General features: G+C 41.5%; 1 protein-coding gene across 3 annotated transcripts in view; it reads right to left on the reverse strand.

Moving 5' to 3' along the window:
* The window catches only part of PLOD2 (procollagen-lysine,2-oxoglutarate 5-dioxygenase 2), a 44,649-nt gene that overhangs the window by 13,078 nt on the left and 9,410 nt on the right, over positions 1-22,161 (reverse strand). For all 3 annotated transcript variants that reach the window (XM_084212365.1, XM_084212366.1, XM_084212367.1), the window contains exons 2-9: positions 16,455-16,546; positions 14,879-15,015; positions 10,155-10,318; positions 8,974-9,086; positions 7,027-7,090; positions 6,194-6,291; positions 5,572-5,673; positions 1,165-1,290 (exon numbers count right to left, since the gene is read on the reverse strand). In XM_084212365.1, coding sequence (XP_084068491.1) covers positions 1,165-1,290; positions 5,572-5,673; positions 6,194-6,291; positions 7,027-7,090; positions 8,974-9,086; positions 10,155-10,318; positions 14,879-15,015; positions 16,455-16,546 — 896 coding nt within the window. The remainder of the gene's footprint in view (positions 1-1,164; positions 1,291-5,571; positions 5,674-6,193; positions 6,292-7,026; positions 7,091-8,973; positions 9,087-10,154; positions 10,319-14,878; positions 15,016-16,454; positions 16,547-22,161) is intronic.

The following is a 22,161-nucleotide window of genomic DNA, read 5'->3' on the forward strand; positions in this document are numbered from 1 at the left end:
TAATCATGTAAACATTTTTTATTGCAAATGCAAGGCACCGATAGCTATGAATCATAAACACAGTGTCCAAGAACACCCTGTATTCTGTCCTAAAGAAACAGATGCTAAACAGTGTTGGAAGATATTCCAGTATATCTGTCATTAAAATGAACCTCCTCTGTCCAAAACTTTAGGAAAATAATGCAACACATCAGCAGTATTAATCAAAGCTGTATAACAATGCAAGATTCACAAACTAGCTATGCACTATTTTTCAGGATATATATGTTGCAGTCTTTAAAACCCATCCTACAACCTCAGTGGCATCATGCAGGAGCCTCTCCAGAATCACTTTAGAGAGGGAGCTGAACCTGTACCAATTGTACAGGCACAGCCATTGTTTCTTTAAAATGCAGTCCCACTGATTGTTCCTCTAATTTCTGTTTACCCTCCTCCTTCCCTTTCTGTTTATCTCAATTTAAGAGCTCTCAGCTGCAGGCAATCATTCCAAACCTGTGCCCTCATTGTAGCTTTTGCCCATTATGGCTGTCATTAGAATAATTGAAATATTGGGTAGGGGTTTGCCCCCTCTATAATAAAAAGCTGTTCAGTCTTTAAATTCCATTTCAAACACCATAAAACTTCTGGCTGAAGCTACAAAACCAACGCAGCCTACAATTCCCATGTGCCCATCACATCTATCCCCTCAAAATCCCCTTGCAAACCACAATGAACACTTAGAGATAAGCTCTACTTCCATTACTGATTCCCTTTTTGCTGTCATACCAACAGCAATGCATGCACACTGAAAAGGAGCACAACTACATTTTACTCCCATTTCTCTTCCAGCCTCATTTTTTTTTTCCAAAATAATTGCAAACATGTGACACCTCACTCATTAAGATCACAGAATTGTTTGGGTTGGAAAGGACTTTAAATATCATCTCCTTCCAACCCCCCTGCCTTGGGCAGGGCCAGCTTCCATTGGAGCAGGCTCAGTAAGTCCTCAGTAAGTCCTGACACAATTTCATTGCATTTTTCCAGCTCTGCATACTAAATTCTGAAGGATTATCTCTCCCTATGCATTTTAACTGCGTTCTTATACCAAATCCATCTACTCCCCACTCTGATTCATTGTATAATTTCCAAAATTGAAGCTTTGTACAGTGATAAAGTCATACTTACATTATTATGAACAAAGATACTGAGTGCCTCCCGTGGGTAGTCCAGAGTCAACAGTCTGTCTAAAAATTTAGTTAGGAAAGGAGTGGGTTGTTCAATGAAAACACCAATTTTTACTCTTGGATATTCCTAAAAAAAATGATATTTTGATACAACCAATAAGACTTGCCTCTTTTCTAAAATCAGTTATAGTAAAGAGCAACTAATGGCATGTAGTAAACTTAGTGCACACAGCTTTCAAACAATCAAAACCAGTGGGCTCAGAAGTGCTATGCACCCCATTTATTTCCACTGGCTTCACAAAATAAGCAAAGATAATGGATTTAATATTGGTATGAAGCAGACACTGGAAGTAGAAAATACTGTGATATGGTTTTAAAATTCTTTCTTTCAAAAAACCCACTAAAACAGCAAAAGAATCATTTAAGGAAATACACCTAGAACAGAATGGCAAATTCATTTTTTTTTAAACAAGGTACAGACACAGATTCCATTTACATGAAAATACAGAGGAGAGCAGTTTTTTTAAAAATAGTTAAAGAATAAATACCACAAAATATTTCACTCAGCTGTACTTTTAGCCAAAGACTGCAATACCCTTCTATAAATGTATGTCCACTATTTCTCCCCATTCATTTTAACTGGGCCCTGCATTCCTTCCCTACTCACTGATTTTAGAAAGATCTTTAATAAACTCACAGAGCTGCTATCCTTACATCCAAGAATACTGAACTTTCATGGACCTTATTTTAAAGTGAATTCACATCTTTTTGATGGTATATGGCTGCTTTGTATGGGTTTAATAGAGACCATGACCACTAAAAGAAACACAGACAGCACTTTTTGTAGTCCTGAAGTGCGTTACTGCAGTTTGCAAGACAAAAAAAATTTAACCTTCAAAGGCCTCAACTCCTACACAAAGAAATACACTGACTAAAAATTGTTTCCATCTCTAAACCAGACAATTACTATAAAAATCTAATCCATTACAAGGCTCGGAGAGAAACCTTATATGAGCATAAAAGGCTGCCAGCTAGCTTTCTAAGCAGGCCAACACCCTCTTGAGAAGTGTCTGGATAAAGCATCAACACATGCTGAGGTTTCAGATCCCTGTCTGCATGGGAGCCCAGAAACACCCAGGGTTGGCCTGCCAGCTGCAAACCTCATCCTGCTGCAGGGACAGCACAGCCCCACGGACACCCAGTGACTGCAGAACAGCTGTGCCCGCTCTGGTGGCACTGCTGAGGCTGCTGTCCGGGCTGGCTGTTTGTCTGTCTCTGCCCAGACAAGGGGGAGATGGGCTCGCTCCCCAGGCTCCAAAGGACGAGGCTGGACTCTCAGGTTCGCTCTTCAAGGTTGTTTATTATTTCTTATCTACAAAGTTTTCTTTTCTGCCCAGCCAGGGTCTGACTAGCAAGGCAGCCAAAGGCACTCTGACTGCCCACAGGGCGGTCGCATCTTTTTATAACAAAACCTACATAAAATATATTTATCTTTTGTCCCTAATACTTATCATTTTTATTACTAAGTGTACCTTTAGTAAGAACTTATCAAAAATATCTACATCACACAGAAAATGGAAGACATGAAGAAGAGCTATGTGGCAGGCTTCAACTCTCTCTATCTTGTTTTTCTAACTTCTCTGTACTAAAATCTTAAAATCCGTGCTTTGACTCGTAATTGTGCTATTTCTGTATCTTTTAAACACCAGTGATTCTTCTAGCTCTATATACAGGTGGTACATCTCTCAAAGGGTTAAAGTTGAGCTACTAGGTACTTTTGGCAACATTCCAAGGCTTTCCAGCTTCTCAAGGGTTCTCTGGGTAGCTCTGGATGTCAGGAGAGGTGTGCTGAGGTCTTACAGCTGGCACAGTGCCACTGATGGCCAGGGACAAGGAAAGCTGCCCAGGCTGAGCCACCACTGAGCTACAGCTCTGCAGCCACTGCACCCTGTAATGTTCCTGACTCAGAGCCATTCTCCCCTTGTTCTCCAGGGAAAACAGACAGAGGTTCAGGCTGGATGTGCAAAGGCTGTGGGGACAATGAGGAATTACTGACACTGCTTCATTACACTGAAACATGAACTGCTTGGCTCCACACTGAGATCTCAGTGTGACCAAAGCACAATGGTGTTTAAAAAATTAGGGGGAAAAATTCCTGTGAACTGCATCTCCTCAAAGCACAGAGGTCATCAATTCAGACCTTGGTTTGCCACAAAGAGTTGTCACTGCATGATCTGAATCTAGGTCACAATGAGCATTCTGAGCATGTGAAACCAGAAGTTGCCTCTCAGTAAACCTCTTTGGGAATACCCAGTCTGCACCCAGATGTTGCATTTTCTCTGACAGATTTTCTCATTTTCAGTGAGGTCATGTATTTGACTTTTAAAGTTTCCTTTTTAATAAACAGTAGTTGAGTGTAAGACAATTTTTGGAAGAAACACAGGACAATGTCTCAGTACAATTGCACAGAGCAAAGTCCAGGATCTCTTGCCACAAGAGTTGCCAGTGAAATGAGAAGAAGAGTGAGATCATCCTTTTCAGCCACATTGGAAAGTCTCCATACCAGTAAGAAGCTTTAGAATTTAAAAGCATTTCTAAGGAGGTAAAGTTGGGCAACAACTTAATTTGGGATTCAGGGAAAAAAAAGGCCAAAAAAACAAAAAAAAAACACCCAGAAAATCCTTAACAAAGTAGCAACAATTTGCACTTATTGAGTCCAGGTGCCCTCTTCAACTTATTTTCCATTATGCTGCTTCTACCTGAAGAGGTGGCTAACTGGGGGAGGCACAGGCTGCTGACATTACCAGAAGAGAGCAGTTACTGAGTTTTCCCACACCTCAGTCATGACTGCAGCCCAGGAGATCCCGTTTCTGTCAGAAGGACAAGGACTGAGCAGAAGACCTTGCATGTGTACCTCTGAGCTCCTTTGTAGGCAATCCCAAGGAAAAAAGGCAAAATCCTCAGAAGATATGAATGTATAAATGCAGGCAGGTAAATAAAACAATATGGAGAAAATTATTAGAGGCACAGAACAGGAACTGCTCTTTTCACTGAAAATTTCTTATTAAGCAGCAACCAGACTGGCCTGAGCAGAGAGCACGTTCAGAAAACTAAATCCTGCTGGTACTTAGAAATGCCTGAAGAAAACACCTCCACTGAGGCCAAGGAAAAGCCTTGTTATTTCCTCTGGCAGTGAGTGAGGCATGAACTCCAAAGAATGCACTACAGTAAAGAAGACACATTCCAAGCAGATGTACATCAACTATAGGAAGCTATCCAGTAAATCATTGCATCCCCCTTACTGGCTTTCAGATTTCACTGCTCCAAAACCCCATCTTAAACACCAACATCACTGGAAAAAAATCTACATATTTTCCTCAAGTAAAATTTATAATGGGAGTGCAAACACTATCTAATTATAACACCATTCAAATGTTTATCTTAAAAGAGAAAATAAAATTTAAAAACAGAGAAAGAATCTGAAAGTTATTAAAATTCCAGCAAAAACCTTTTTAGTTTATATTACAGTCCATTAGCTTCTTATTGCCCGGAAATTCTTTCACCTTTTCCTTTCATTACAAAGATAACAAGCCACTATTTCTTTCATGCTATCCTTAACATGATCTTCCAAAGACCTCTTCTCATTCAAATCTTCAATACAGAACAGAAATGAAACATCTGCTGGAAAGATCCTGTTGGACATAATCAGAATTTACTTTTTTATCCAAGTCTTACAATTCCACATGGTAGAGGTCAGTATTTACTCTGCCTCAAATTTACTGTGTACAAGCTGAAGTATTTACAGAGACATGAAACACATCATGCTTGGAGTGGAGGAGCCAAAGCTGCCAAGTCCTGGATATACACACGTGCCATGTGTATGTGTGTATTTGTCCTCCAAGAATGCTGAAAGCTGTACTGAAATCCAGATCTTCTTCTACAGAAACACATTTGCTGACATAATACAAATATTTGCATTTTCTTCTACGAGGCAAAGCAGTTTTGGACTGCTTAATCTCAGAAAATAGCAATTGTAATCATGTGAGTTAACTATTAAACTCTATTTGCAACAGAGGTTGCTCAAATGATGCATACTGATTGTTTAGTAAGTCAAAAAATCTGAAATACCTAGAGTTTTTCTACCTCTTCCAAAATTCTAATTACTCCCTAGAACCTTGCACAATTCAGAAATTTTTCATTCACCCTCACTGAACAGAGGTGAAATCTGGAGGTCTTTTGGGTATGGCATCATCTTCAGCACTGTGCAAACCTATATTAAAATACATGTATAAAAATATTCCTGGAAGTGGTAAAACCTATTGCATGAAGAAGCCACTTGGCCTCAGGAGTCACTGAAACCCTGTCAGCTGCACCACAAGGGCCTTGCTCCAGGGCAGAGTGCTCTCACCTTGACTGCTGACAGGTCCAGTAAGTCCAAATCACAAACACTGCAGCCAGTTTCCCGGGTCCAAGCATTGGGAATATAGTTTCCCAAATAATTCAGGTGAATCTGATGCATAAATGAAGAATTTAAATTAATGAAAGATGCATGCAAAGGATGCTCTGTACATTTCAAACAATTCAGGTTTACCCATTCAATCACTTGTAACTGAAGGCAACTGACAAGAAACAAACATAAAAAATAGCAGGTAAAAAGTTTATCTCGTTCTTTTTGTTGAAAAAACAGATTACATATGTACCATGAAGTCTATAAAAATGAGTATTTCCCTGGCTTCAAGAACAGCTCTGTTCTAGTGAAAAAAAATAACTAAAGCTTGCTTGCCTCTAATATCCCATACTATGGTGAATTTGGGAGCAAAATTAGTTGTTTCAGCAGCAATATCAAGTTACAGTGACAGCAGACTAACATGAATTCAAAGGGGGCTTTTATCCTCTCAATTCCTAATAACATCAAATGCAAATGTGCACTGGTAGTGTGCTATGACTGTTTCATACTCCTCTACTATTTTATTTTTTGCCTTCATGGATGTCTTGGTTTTACATGAAAATAAAACCAAACTGTCACTCACTTTAGTTGGACCATTTCCATGAATGGTGACTGGCAGGGTGTCATACACTGAATTCCTTGCTCTTACTTTTCCTTCTTCAAATTTCAAAAGGACTTCATCTGCAAATCAACAAAACAGTACAGTAATTTCATTAAAAAGCTAAAACTTCAGAGTTTTTAAATCCTTGATGATACAATATACCTTGCTGTTGCTATCATTGTCAGTGTTATTAATTCAGAACCTTTTGTTCACTTTTTTTTACTAGATCTTGAATTCCAAGCTCCTTATGATAAAAAAGGTGACATCAAACTTCATAGTTTCTCATCAGCAGCTTCAGCACTGCTATTTATACAGAAATCAGTTATTTCAGATATGAACTGACTACAAAAAAGTTGTTCCAAAATTAAAAGTCAGATGTAAGAAAGGAAATTTGCACAGATGCATTTTTCCATTTAAGTTCATGACAGTTAAATAAAGGAAAGTCTACATTATTCAACTTCATTAAATATAGCTGTTTGCTTGAGAACATCTAAAATGCAATTTTAATTACTAATCTTACTGCTGTAATTAAGTTTTGGAAAGGCAAATAGAAAAATTATCCTTAACTCTATATTTACTGACAACTTCATTTATTTAAAACTATTTTTTCCATTTTAAATCAAATATTTTACAATGAGATAATTCAATGAACAATCAACCCAAAAGACCTGTAACTAATCTGGTGATCAGCTTTACTCATACCAAACACTTCCTTAAAATAAGCACATGTTTAAAGAGCTACATTCATGGTTAAGCAGAAAAAGAAGTGTTAATAACAGTTAATGAAACACACAATGTGCCAATCCTACACTTACCAACAGCTCCATTTAGGGTCTGGAAAATTGTACATTTGTGGTCCAAAGTAATGTTAATGCTCTCCTGAAATCAAAGAACCAAAGCTGTTGAGGTGTTCTAAAAGCCAATGTTTTTACAGCAACACTGCAATTATACCACAGTGGCAGCAAGGAATCAGGGAAAATGTGTTCTTCAAATTGGTATATCTGTCTGTATTCCCAAGTTGGGCAGTTCCACAGCAATCAGTTTTGCATATGCAGAAACTTTAAACTTGAAGGGTAAAGGTCATAACTCTCCACAGGAACTGCAATTTTGCAGTATAAGCCAAAGAAAATTTGTGTCTTAAAAAAAAACAAAAATTAACTAGTCTTGGCCAAGAAACAAAACATGCTGTGTTTCAGAGTCACAAAAATATAAAAGTCAAATTTAAGTATCATGTCAGGATAGAAAACACTGGTGGTTTTAAAGCATGTTCCTAATGTTGTATTACTAATCCCAGCTTACTTGAAATACCATGCTTTACCATTTTGAAAATGCCGATTCAAGGATGCAACATTTAAAACACACTTTAAAACAGATGACATCCTTTGTTTTGGTCTTCCAAGATCTTCTTACACATTCTTCAGCACTGGGCACATTATTGCTGCACAGAGAGTCAGTGGTGATGCACAGTAAGCACCATGAAGCTGTTTTGAATCAGGGTGCAGCAGTGCTCTGCAGAACACAGCTTTGGTCCAGAACACAATCCATTTGGACAACCAATTATGTTCCTTCTGACTTGGATGCAGAATCAGCTTTAATATCTCTACACCCTGTCTCTTCAGTTGCATGCCTGGCATCTGCTGAACTTGCATGTAAGCAACTCAGTCACTAGGGGCTGGAGGGAGTTTGCCAAGAGGAGCAGCTGAGGTGTGTCCAGTTCAGAGGAGCAGGCTGAGGGACCCCTCTGTGCAGCCTCCTGAGGAGGGCAAGGGCAGAGGGAGGTGCTGAGCTGGTGGGGATGGCTCAAAGCTGCACCAGGGAAGGTTCAGACTGGACCTTTGGAAGCATTTCTTTATGAACAGGGTGGTCAAAGCCAGGATCAGTTCCTAGAGAGGTTGTCAATACCTCCAGCCTGTCAAGTGCTTAAAAAGCATTTGGGCAACGAGCTTAGCAACACACTTTAGCTTTAGGTCAGGCCCATATTGGTCAGCCAGTCAGACTAGATCACTGTAGGGCCCTTCCAACAGAAATACTCTATTCTGTCTCTGAATCTGTATCCAAACAGGCCTGATTTTCCATTGAGTTATGCCAGAAACAACATGCATATATTTCAAAAACTTTGCATCTGCCTTGAGCATACAAATTACCAAAATCCTTCTCAAAATTCTTCTATATCAGCTTCTAAAGTCTTTTTGCATCAGTATATTGTTAACTTCCCTTACTCCTCTTTTTCCAGCATGAGGGACACGCCTCTAACACCCATCATGCTTCAACACTGCAACTCAGCAGAGAACTTTGTTAAGTGAGGGCTTCACCTAAAATTTACAATGCAGCTTTATTGAACTATTTGCACAGAAAGCTGAAGGCAGGATCTGAAATGGCAGCAAGCCAAAGTATAAAACACTGGATCAGCAAGCAGTTCAGTGACACCCTGGCAAAATGCCACATTCTCTGGCCGTCAAACTGCCAAGTACGTGGGACCCTCATTGAGATAAATGTGTCTGATCAGATACCTCAGAGCTGTTATTTCTACCAATGAAGCACAACCTGCCTGGGGCTGAAGACAGCCTGAAATGATATATCAAGCCATGACCCTTTGGGAGCCTGTTCATCATTCCAGCAGTAGGAACCTCAGGAGAACAAACAACTGTCAACATGGCACTCCAGTACAGACAGCATTCCTTGTCTTTTCATCTCCTGGTGTTTTATGAGGAGCAGCATGTTATTTCAAGCAGAAAGAAAAGAGAAAGCGAGTTACTACCTACCCTTGCCAATGGGTCAACATAGATTTTGGTGTAAAACAGCTGGTCATCATCGTTATCCTGCAGATTCCATTGCTGCACAATGCGATTTATGGATGGAGCATAACCAATAAATCCTGCAACATCACACACATAGGTTATTTCCATAAAAACACTACCCTGCCAACACTGTCCAGCAACCAGGGACTTCATTCTGAGTGCTGCCAGTAAAGAAAAACTATGAAACTTATGAAACTTGGCTCAAAATCCAATCTTCTTCCTGAGGTATGAAACAGGTCTGTTTCAAAAAGTAAATAATTATTGGCTATTTTTATACTAATGGTATTTTAAGGAAAAAAACTAAATCAGGTCTGCCCAGGATAGTTCTGAGAACACCAAAGCATGATATCAGACTATCACTTTCCCAAGAAGCCCATCTGTGGAAAAAGTTTCCTTTTCATCAATCACTTCTTACTGGCAGAGATGCCTGAATCTAATACTGCCAGAAATACAATGAGAATTCAACTCAAAATCAATATACACCAAAATACAAAAAGATGGGACAGATAGGTGAGGGAAATAAACAGGGATACTCCCAGCTGTACACACTGTAATGTGACACAGAAATGACACACTCAATGGCTTCTACACAGCATCAGTGCACATATTAATCAAGGGCTAAATTCTTAGCAAAGCTGGCATTTCAAGGAGGATTTCAGAATTCATCTGTCATTGAGATTACAGGGAGTAGCTCCCACTCCTTGTAGAAGGAGCTGTGTAAGCCAGGCCAGGCGGAGCTGCCAGCACATCCACCCTGTGTGCAGAGATCTCCAGAGTTTGGGAATTCTGTCACCAGGCTATAAACAGCACGTGCTGCTCTGCTGGGCTTGTGCACTGCACTGTTTCTGCAGCAATGGGCTCATCCTTGCACAGCTGCCATGCACAGCTGCTTGCTAGACCCTGACCCTATTTATCTGCTTTTCACAAGTTACTGTCACACACACACCGTGCAAATTTGAATGCAAACCGTGCCTGAGCAGAGAGGAGGAGCTGTTCAAGGTGGGGAGGGGAGGGAGATGGCAGCACATGCAGTCATCAGTTTTGTACTTGGGTAATTCAGGAACAGCTCCAGATGCAGCAAGAACACAGAACAGATAACAGAGATGGGTCATGCTCAAGGTCAAGTGTTTGAGGATCCCACTTGCCTCCTGAGTTCAGGAATCGTTTCCCACTCCGGACAACAGGGTATTTGTCAGCCAGCCTTTTATCTGGCCAAATGAGTCCATCTGCTGCAAACACCACTTTGTGGTTAGTTTCCTGAAATTTCTTTAGCAGCTCTTCAGGGCCCCCAGCAAAGATAACATCATAGCTTCAAAGGAAAGAAAATACATCCGTTAGGTTGGTTTCCTTTTAATGTTTCTGTGTTCAAAACTGGACTATTCAAATTTAAAAATCAAACAGCCCTTTCATTCTGAAAAATTACTCAATTAAATCATATTTAACCACCATGTAAATATTCTATACCCTTCTAGGAGAGAAACTTCAATCAGTACTACTTATCCAAAGCAGTTTCTCCTTCTGCATTTTAGTCTTCCACATTTTGGACATTCTTTTTTTCTTCATTCTTTGTTTATCTGAAATTGAATTTCCTATTTCAAGTATTTTGCTTATGTTTTTAAGAACAACAAAGCCTTTTAGCTGGACTAGGCTAACTAGGACAGCAGCATCCCCACCTGCAGTACACAAAATATTTTGCATTGCAATGGATTCCCCAGCAATAGTGCCAACAGATCAACCATTACTGACCTATGGTCCTCCTTTATTACAGTTCTGAAATTATTCAAGATGTCATTTCTTCAAAGAGGATTTCATGAAATTGGCCTAAGAGAACTGAACAACAGCTGGCTCACAAATGTAAAAAAATACTTTCACCACAAAGCAAAGTATAAACCCTGGAGAGGAACTGTGTTATGTAGTCTATATAAGTAAGTGGTTTTCTGAAAACTGTTATGTTTTCCTGCAACTTTGGCAGAAGAACGCATGAAAGAAATTGTACATTTTGGACCTTCCCCAGTTTTAAAAAAGATGCCTGTTTCTGCCCAAATTTACAGGAATACATTTCACTCCCTTTTCCATTCAATGTCTGCAGCCTCACTCAATGCCAGGCCAAGCCTGCAGAGCACACAAGAAACAGGAGACACATTGAAGACGGACAAAAAGAGATCTGTGTGAGCCTTGAACTCAACAGCTCACGGCAGGCTGTGCTTCTCCTCCCTGATCAGGGGAGTGCTGCTGCTGCTGCTAGGGACTTACAGCTGCAGGAAGGAACCAAACCCCTGGAACATTGCTGCCAAGGTCTGTCATCCTGTGAAAGAAAGCCAAAGTTGAGCAACAGGCTGGGCCAGCCACAGGCTCTGCTCCTGAAAGGGATATGCTGCTCAATAGAGCAGAGTTTATAATCCTAAACCCAGAGCTGAGCTGCTAAACTGCAATGGATATCATGCAGCTCTGTTAATCCATTAATGGCCAGGGCCCTCTTGTCCTTCCTGTCACCACACCTCTTCCTGGGCAGGACCTCCACCTTGCTGACAGCACCCTCATCAGCTGCTTTATGAGGCTCCCACTTTCCTCTCCACGGAAAGGAAAACTTCTTAACACCTGTAAATGCAGCATTTGCTTTGTTTACCTGCTCTGTCAGATTACATTCAGCACAGTGAGACCCCACCTCCTGCTGTGAGGGGGGATTCACTTCAGTTCTACACCACTAAAACCATCATAAAGCAGGTCCCAAGATTACCCTTGACAGTTTATACTGTTATTAGGGGTAACACAATGACTTAGTTTAAACAAGACTTCAAAATTTGACAGGGAAAAACAGTCTGGACATATCCAGGAAAAATCAGGCTTCCCTGGCAAGCAGGAACAGCTCAGAGACTCTTTTATTTATTCTTCATAAATCCTTCAATTAGGTAGAAAGCATGAAGAAAAAAAAAAAAAAAAAACAAAAAAACCCCAGAAAGTTTCCACAACCTAATCCCATTTCCTGAAGCTCCCAGATGGCAGATGCTTGGGACTGGAATCCACCCCTCCCTCCCTCCCTCTCTTTTGCAGCAGCAAAGCATCCTGGCTATGCACCCTGCACTCCCAGCAACACAGGGAACTGCAGCAGAGACCCAGGTGCTCTAGAACTGACCATGCAAGTTTTGCATCCACAGCTTCAACAACCAGAACTTGCTACTAATGGAGCTGCAGGGTGAGAGCTCTCAATTCAAGACAGTTTCGTGTCTGTTTGTGACATTGCTAGTCACTACTAGGCACTATTCTGTCACTTAGACTGTGTCCCCACCAGGACCACACCTGAACCATTCTGAGATACACAGAAAATACAATTATCCCTTAGTTTCTGATGAATGTTAAAAAAAAAATACAACAAAACAAACAACAAACTGAGACGCTTCAAATTTCTTCCATGATACAAAGAGATGTCTGTGAGAGTTCTGGATGAACAGTCACAGCACCAACCAATTTATCCAGTCTACATTGGCCATTAGCCAGTTCAATCTGAAATGGTCCAAAACTAACCAGAAGCTGGCTCAAGCAGAAACAAGCCTAATTTAAATAGTGTTCCATCTGCAGGCATTTTGCTATCTACACATAGGCACAAGCTGTACACACAAGAAGATCAAACTATTTCCAGAATTCTGAGCCATATTAAAAACTGCTGAAAAAAAAAAAAAAAACAAGCCAAGGAACTAAGTTTGTTAAGTAAACAGCTCCCTAGAAATTACTTTCCTAGTTACAGTAAGAAAACCAGACATTTCCTTTCCCCACCCCCCAAGATTAATATTCCAAATGCTTCACAATGAATATAATAAAAAACACTTGAAGAAGAAAGGAAGTTCATGACATTTGTCTTTTCCAAACTTACTGCTACATTGATCAGTGTTTAAATTGCAAACCAGCATTCCTGGAAAAGCAAAAGCTCGTTAGAATTAAAATATAATGCTAGACTCAGCAAACTGTTTTTTTCTCTCCTATCTGGAATCAGTTCCACCAGCTTTAAACAAATATGTACTTGGGATTTTGGACTTCAGGAACTTGGGAGGCCTTGAATCTTGTGATTTTTCATGGGAAGAAAGATTATGGCTTTTGCACTTCAACACACATGGTCCTCTGTAGTCTCCCATCTGTGCCAGCAGACAGCCTGCCCCTCCAGAGAGCAAATTATGGTGGAGAAAAATTTGAGCTAGACCTCTGTACCAATGTGATAATAAATTTGCATACTTTACCACACAGGAAGAAAATAGTTATGAATTAGGGTAATGAATTCAGAAACAAAGAAATTCAATGCAAGTAGAAAACATTTGGGAAATGCTTGGTTTATCCAAGCTTTAGCACAGAACAAAATCTTTGAAATTAACCTTTGAAAGTTTCAGTTCTTGTATGATTAGTAGGACAACACTATGAACAAACACATAATGTATTTACTTTTAGAAAGATTGTTTTTCCATTGAGCAAATGCAAAATTGAACAAGTCAATAAAAAAAGAAATTCAAAAACTGGATGTGTATTGCCAAACTAGGTAACTTTGCAGACCTAAGCATGCATAAAAAATATTCAGCATAATAAGCATCCCTTATAATGCTTTTTTATAAATTAGTGACAATTATTTAATTTTTTGCTTTCTAGGTATTTCTTTTACTCATCACAAGAGGTAAAATCGGAACAGAAAATTCAGTAACATATTTGAATTCACTATCAGTTTAATGGCTACTCCAACCTTCCCAAAGAGTTAACTTATGCAAAACAAATTAACTTTCCATAAATTGCCAGAGTCCAGCCACCCTGCCTTGTGATGATGTCTGCTGTGCAAAACCTGACAAGCCTTAGAGAAGTGCCCAAAGTTTCTTCAACTGTCAAGTTTTAAATGCACAAAGCAGGTTAAAAGTTGACAGAGAATTCTGGTGCAGACATTCCAGCGTGACGCGGTTACAGCAGCACGGCCGAACCCATCCACGCCTCTCTCCAAGCCCACACTCAGCTGCCCCTCTCCAAGGCTGCCTGTCCCTGATGCCAGACCTGGTCCCAACCTTCCTTGCAGTGATTATTTCAGAGCTGTGACCCTGCTCTGGTTAACATCAATGTGGAAGAGCCTGGTATCTGCTGCAAGCTGGATTCTGAGCTGCTCTGGTCATGCTGCTGTCACAGGAGGAAAACAAGAGGAAGAGAAAAAGCAGAGGGAAGCATCAGAGAAAGTGTGTTTTGAACACGTCTGAGCTCTGTGCTCTCTGTGTCAGGAGAAGCCTATCTGGCCTGCAGGGAGGATGCTCAAGCATAGCTGTGCTGTGAGCTATGATCTGGCACCTGCAGCAGCACTGTCTCTCCCTGCTTCCATCACACAGAGAGCACAGGCACCAGGCTACATCTGACACTCTTGTTTCAGCTCTCTAACACACAGACATCCTCCTGTTAAATGCTTTCCTCAGGGAGCCACTTTCCAGCTTCCTCCATATCACTGTTACTTCATGGAACAAGATTATGTCCCTGGTCCCTACTGGACACTATTTCTGGAGCTGCTTTTGCTCCCCCTCCCATCCACACTCCCAGCCTGCAGCCACATCCTGCTCTCACTGCAGCTGGACAGGGAGAGGACAAATGCTTGCCCAAAAGCCTGTCAGCTCCCACATTTTTTTACCCCCTCGAGGCAGCAGAACTATGAACAGCTCTTACATCTGTAAATCTGTTAAAAAGTAACGATTGCCTCAGAAGCAATCCACTATTTTTATGAATGAAGAAAAAAAGACGCCGACTCTCTCAAACAAAACAGCGAAGAACAAAAAGCACCGTGCGACTTTCAGCATGTCACAGGAGCTAGTTTTGCATGTCTGTCCAAACTAAAACACAAAGTCAAGAAGCCAGGTTTGCTCACCATTCCACAAACAGCACAACCAAGTCCTCTTGATCAGCGTAGCTTTCAATGCCCTCTTTCAGCAGCCGAACTTTCTGCCCTCCGCCAATAGAGTTGGGCAGCTCACCACCTTTCCATTCTTCACCTTTGCCAAGAACCTGCCATTAGAGGGGAATAAAAGCACTTTTTGCTGGTACCCAAACCCATGAGGCTTTTGAAAGCAGACCCTTATTGAAAACAGATGCTAAAGCAGAAGCAACACATTAAAGCATAGCAAGGCAGCACTTCCAGCATCCTAGGTTTTCCATGTCTGAAGCAACATTCAGCACAATGACATCACTACAAAAACATGAGAGAGACATTTCTCAACCAAATAAGAATCAAGCAATTGCCTGCTACTGCCATTTACTCAGAAGTGTCTCCTTCAGGAAAAAAAAATAGGAAGAAAGCTAAGGATTGTTTCAAAATCTGTATTGGAAAAACATTCTGAATGAGACCTTTAAAATTCAATAACATCCCTTTAGGAACAGGAGGCACAAAAGACCTGGGTGGATCAGGGTACAACTAATTCAAATTGCAAGCTTTTTTGTACAAAAAGGAAAGGATAGGTTTTCCAGTACACAGCTTGCTGCTAAAACTGAGTTAAACATAAAACTCCTCCCCAGCCAAGTACTATAGCAGATTACATGTCAAAAAAGGAAAAAAGTAAAAAAGCTCTTTATGTGTTTTGAACATAAGGTTTTTGGAACATAAAGCCTGGAAGAACTACATTGCATGATGTTTTGGACAAATCTGCAAAGCTAAAAGATGTATCCAGAGCTCAGGCTGCTCAGGTGCTCTACTACAGCTTTATCATATTAGGAAAGGTTCTCTCACTCCTCTAAATTCAGCGGTAGAAGTCAAAGACCCAAATAGTTTCCTATTTATAGTGCAGGCACTGTGGTAAGTAAGAAGAAAAATTTCATAACAGCATCTGAATTCCTGGATTTTCTCTTGGCAGAACCAATTTTGGGGCAAGTTTAGAAGGCTAGTGCCCTCCCTTTATCCCAAGGTCATGCAGAGGCCAACCTAAGTACGTGACATATAGAGGCATGGAGCAAGGCAGCAAAGGCTGGAAAGAATGATAGAAACACATTGTCCTCTCAGAAATTACAGGCTCCTGGGAAACACAGAGAAATTTTCAGTCATGAGCCTTCCTCCTCCCTTGCAGCAGTGTTGCAGCCTTGCTTAAGGAAAACAATCCAAAGCCCTTGAGTGCAGCACAGCTCCCAGAAGTGCTCATACAAACAAAATGGGCCACACTGCAAAACAAGGCTCTGTGATAAATCGTGCCAGAACCTGTGAGGGAGGAGGATGCTGACCATGATAGCTGCAAAGCCCTGAAGCAGCTCCAAGGGCAGTGGGAGCACCTCCCTCCCATGGTGGCTCAGAGGGCAGGTAAGCGGCAGGGAGAGCAGCAAGTGCCCTTCCTGCCCCCCAGCTCTGCGTTGTTTCCCTGTCCCTGCACACAATGGGGCAAAGGCAGGGTCAGCTACCATTTCCTGGTCCTGTTTGACAGCATGGACAGCACAAACATTTGGTACAAAAGACACAATACCTTCACTGTGTAGTTGAAATGCTTCGCAGTTCGCATGAACCGGTGAAAGCCATCGGTTTCTTTAGTTGCTACAGTAAAGACTAGGAGTTTATCTGGGGAAGAAAATGAAAGAACAGGTATTAATATATTAATATGCTTTCAGGGCACAGTTTGTGACAGAAAATGCAATGAACAGCAGCACTGGCTCAGGGGGCTCTATGACTTTCTGCATCTCATTCAAAGAGAGGAGGCAAATACACTGCCACAGTACAGGTGTGAGACATCACCAAACAACAACTGCCACAGGCAAGGTGCTGTGTTTAAAATTATCCTCTGGAAGACAAAGCAAACAACTCTATCTACTCTGTAAACAAATAGTTCAAGACACAAAAACAAAGCTAGTGTGACTACTGGACAAGAAGAAATCTTCAAAACAAAAATAACTTAGTACTTTTCAGTCTGAGCTAATCCTGTTGCTCTTATCACAGGACTGAGTGGTGGTAAGAGAATTTCACCCAACCCCAGTAGCTCCCCTGAAAGTCAACAGTGCATACTCTTCATCAAAATAAGTAAACAAAACCCAACCAATGAAACCAATCCCCCAACAAACAGTGTTTAATGCTTTTAAATCCTTGGGAAAAGACAAAAGATCAAGAAGTTTGCTTGGTTGTTTTTTTAATCCAGAGCATAGGTACATTAGAGCACTGCTAATTTTGCCCCCTTATTGCACAAAGGCAAGTGACCATGCAACCACTTTCCTCCTTACATTCCAGAGCTTTTAACACAGTTCAAATGGGGCCATGAATTTCCCCTAAATAGCTTCCCAATTAAACTACTGAAACACATTTAGAACCCTATGCAATATGCTGCATAACGAAACTAAATCATTTGAAGCTATGAGAAGGTTTCATCCCTACCTAAAATCAAGTATTTAATCAGATCAGCCTGGATGTCAGAGTACATGGCAGCTTCCCCACCAAGTTCAGGCAATAGCTGTGCTCTAACCAGAGCCCATGAGATCAATCCTTCCAATAAAATAAAATTAATCACCTATGATGAGTATTCCAGACCGAGTGCCTGTTACTGCATTACTTGCCAAAAAAACATCTTCTGGATTTACCTTCCTTAATCCAGTAACATGTGCAAGAAGTGTCTGCTATAGAAAATATTCCTATTACTTCTTCAGCCTCGTCCACCACCACAGGCCCAGCAGCCCTCAGACAGCCAGAACATCATCCTGGGTGTATTCAAACCACTCACCACTTCCCATTTTGTTTTATGTGACACCAGCAAAAGTTAACACAAAAGATGATGACCCAGTTCCCATGCTGTAGAAGAAATTCACCTTGCAGCTCGCTCATGCAATGCTCTGCAGCCAATACTTCAGTGTATTGACCAGTCAGGCAGAAATACCTGTCAGAATACAGATACAGTTTGTAGAACAGAACAAAACCCCCTGCTCTAATGAAATTCAAGTCTGTCTGAAGCACCCACAGCAGACACACTCTGCAGACCAGTCTCAGGTGGCACTCGTACTGTTTTCACTGAAATGCACCTCAGATTCAGCCCTGGTCACCTCCAGAGCATCCTGCCAGGTGTGACAGGGGTCTGGCTGCTCCATCCTCACCAGCAGCTCCACTGGTGCTCATGGGGTAGAGCAGGGACAAGACGAGCACACGTGATACTGGCTCTGCTTTTGCTACTGCTCTCAGTTTAAGGGTGTTCCTGACTCAGGTGGTGCTTCTGCAAATTGCAGAACACTTGATCTGCTTTGTCACCTTGCCCTTCCCCAGACACTCCTTGAACAAGTGTAACTTTAAGCAGTGACAGCCCCCTGTGCCCAGTACCTACACCACCAAAACCAACCTGTGCCTTGAACTGGGCTCCTGCAATTTTATCTGACACTGCCCAAGTTCCTCAGCTGCAGATGACACCTCTACCTGCCCTCCCCACCACACAATCCTGTGGATTTCTCTCACATCCTGCTGCTGTCTTTTTTTTTTTTTTTTTCCCTTGGGTGGGGAGGTCTGGGAGGCATGTCTGTGAACAAGGGGGCAAGACACAATCCTTCTCCTCACAGGTCCTAGAGACAATTTAAACTGCCAGCTCTATCAAACCGGACACTCCTGCAATACAATATGCAGCAAAGAAGAAACTCAAAATATTGTCAATTCTTCCTACAACTCAACTTCAACATCCAAAAATTTTGGAAAGCCAGATTTGGAAGATAATTTGCTCCACCTTTTTACCCCCATTCAGTGCTAGCAGACTTTTGTAGCAAAGAATCAAAAGAAAATCCTCCAAATACATCTCAACAGAACAGGAGGACCTCACAGTGCAACGAGATCACATGGACTCACAAAGAGACAGAAACAGAGCAATAATGGCTCAATACCTTCCAAACAGTTCACTACAAAGATCATCAAGTAATTCTACTGAAATCACCACAAAATGAATAAAGAGCATTGTGTCTTAGACTGTAACTAAAACAGAACTGAAGGCAGAGGAGGGTTTTCCTTTAAGAAGGAAATTAAGACTACTTTTTGTTCAAGCACTACATTTTCAAATTACTGGGAACTGGAAAAATCTGATCATAGCAGAATTGCATCATTAAGCCAACTGGATCCATTATTAAAAGTTTCCTAGGTGACCAGCTCACTGATATAACCAAGGAATTTGGTTTGAAGAAGGCATATTTCACACCAACACATTGCTACAAAATGCTAACAGCAAAGATCTCAAAAATCTGTACTTGACAACATGATGTAAATGACAGAATGTGGGCTGCACCAGATTCCTTCCACAGTTACTAAGTCAAGGAAAGTTTAAACTAACATACAAGCACGGTTTGGCAAGCAAAAAATAATCCACTGTTCTTTATGGGATATTGTTACTCTCTCTTAATGGAATACACATTATTCATGTATTTCAAGACTCACTATGGAGTCTGGTATGTTACTTGACTTTTGTGGAACAGGAGGAAAGAGAATAATGTGCCAAATCATAAGGGATTTCAACCTGAACTATACAAAATGAAGAAAGCTGAGCAGGCAAATAATACAGTTTATACTGATATGAAATGGTAAAAGAGCCTGTACTGCACCACCAGACAATGAAGCAATCTAAATGGGCTGCCAGACTGGGGTTTGCAAACGGCCACAGAACAAAAGAAAGCTATTTTAAAGGTACTATTTACATGGAAAATGTTTTCCTTTTAACATGCTTACCCATGGTCTTTTATTTACACTTGAAGAAGAGGCTTTATTTTATGTCTTTGTTGCACCAGTGACTTTTAAGTGCAGGTGGTACTTAAATAATTTTTTAAGTGCAGCAGAACTGTAATTATAGCATTTGAAGTCCCCTTAGAATTAGAGTTTCTTTCTAGATTACTTAGTTTTCACTGGGGCCTCTTTTGTTTTGGTTTGTTTGGTTTTTGTGGTGGTTTGGTTTTTTTTAAGCTGTGTCTGACCAAAGAGCAGAGAAACATGCTTTTATTCTATATATAGTATAAATAGAGAGACAATGGAAACTACAGTAAATGATAGTTACCTTGGCACATTATAGAGGGTATTATTAACCAAATGAGAAAAGCAGAACCATTCTCCTCCAGCTAATAAAAATATTCACCTAGTTCCTGTAGGTTGCCGTGGTTATATTTAGATGCGACAACTTGAACAGTTTCGCTGGCAGATTTCCACTAAACATAGCAGGGGAGATGTTTGTTTCTTCCAGGGGAAGTGAGTGAAGAGAATGCTTCTGACCACTAAACACTTCTGCTAATTTCTTTTCAACCTTTTCGACTTCATTCACTTTGAAAAATCTATTCCTCACTTACTGCATTTTCAACAACTTCTTGGAACACTTATCCCAGTTGTGTGGATACATGGATCCAGTGACTTTCATGATCTCACAGGAGTGTCAATGTGAAGCACAACATTCCCAAGGCAGTAAGTGTATCCAAGTGTCATTTCCATTTCAGGATGTGCTCAGCTGTTTCAGCTGCTACCGCTCACAGTGTCCCTGAGCACGGTGCAGGTCTGGCCCCAGGATGCCCTGGAGTGCAGAGGGTCAGGGCTGCACAGAGGCTGAGTGAGCCCCCAGCAGCATCCCTGTCTCCAGCTGTGCAGTGAAGACCCAGACACAGCAGTGGAAGCATGCCTGCAATTACTCAGACCCCAAGCTGCCACTGCAGCCTGGAACTCCCCAGGGAGTACCAAAACTGCAAAATCCCCACAAGGAATTCCAGCTGCAGCTAGACACCATTGCTGCTTCCCCATGCCCTCCACAAACCCCCACCTCCACTGAGGTGTGCACCCCAAGGAGCTCTGCTGTGTGAGCTTACACACAGGCTCCAGCTCTGCAGTTCAGCCTGACTATCCACCCCACACAGGGACCAGTACAATCTTGGGAGTGTCTTCCAACAGGAACAGCATCCTCAAAGTGCACAAACTGAAGAGCACAAAACCCAGTTTTTCCACGTGTTTTCAAGACAAGCTGAAGCTCTGCAGATAACCAGAGAATCACCAGTGGTGCCAACAGCAACTTCCCCACTGATATGGACTCAGCCTGTATGCTCAAAGTCCCAAGAGCCATTAAGACAGCTTCCATGAGAGCAGGAGCACAGCAGGTGGGTCCCTGCTGGCTCTGGCAGGGTGCTGAGGTGCCACGGAGGGCAGGGGCTGGCGGCTCCCCCGCACACAGCCTGCCAGAGGCACCCTGGCACGCACCCAGGGCATTGCTGAGCTTGGCATTTATTTCCACGAGTCAGTTGGTGTAAAAAGGAAATGTAAACCCTATGCTGAAGTTCAACAGGAAGGCACGAAAAAAAAATCTCCCAAGAGCTCCATGCCAGGTATGTGCTCAGTTACTAGGATGAAATTGTGTCAGACAGATTTCCGATAGTTACACCCACAAAACAGCTGCTCTGTTTTGAAAACAAGCCTGAGAGGGCACGAGTTTAGCCAAGAAAAGTATATCCAGTGACTAACAGAATTCATTTTCACATGCAAATTAGAAACCCTCTAGCACACAAGTTGTGAAAGACAACAACACTGCACACAGAGCACACGCAGCGCGTTAGGAAATCCAGTGAAAGTTTAGCAAAACAACCCACTTCTAGTCTTTTTCTGCTGCTACCATCAGAGACCTGACTGCATCATAAATATTTATTTCCAGAAAGAAGATCAATAAACCAGAGGCTTTGCCTTCAGTGAATTGCCTGGCCAGGTCTAAGCCAGGAATTGCTGGGGCAGGACCGCTTTAAGTAGCGGTGACCTTTCTCCTCTATCCTGGCAAAGAAGCATGCAAAGAACTACAGTCATTCCTCACACACCCACATGGTTCTTATTTATCTTGAATGAACACTCTCAGAGATTACTACATAATTTCTACCAGGGGTTGTGGGCACTGGTATAGTAGCTTCAGAGCAGCCAAAACTGAGGATATTGCTCACAGCCACACAGAAGCTGACATTCGTCCTTGGATTCTACTACAGACTTCTCTGGAGCAGAAGTGAGCTGCAAGATCAAAAGACATCTGTTCATGGTACCACATTATGACATTAAAATCTATCTCTATCTTTAAAACTAGTGGCTTATAATGGTAAACAAATGATGTTTGGTACTTGTAATACATTTTTATCCCTATTCTAGTGTCTACATAAAACAGCCTACTTTGCTGTTTGCAGATTACATCCCACCCTGAGCTGCTCAACACAGGAATGAGTGCT

Source organism: Fringilla coelebs (assembly GCF_963513975.1).
Source record: "Fringilla coelebs genome assembly, chromosome: 10".
Taxonomy (NCBI): domain Eukaryota; kingdom Metazoa; phylum Chordata; class Aves; order Passeriformes; family Fringillidae; genus Fringilla; species Fringilla coelebs.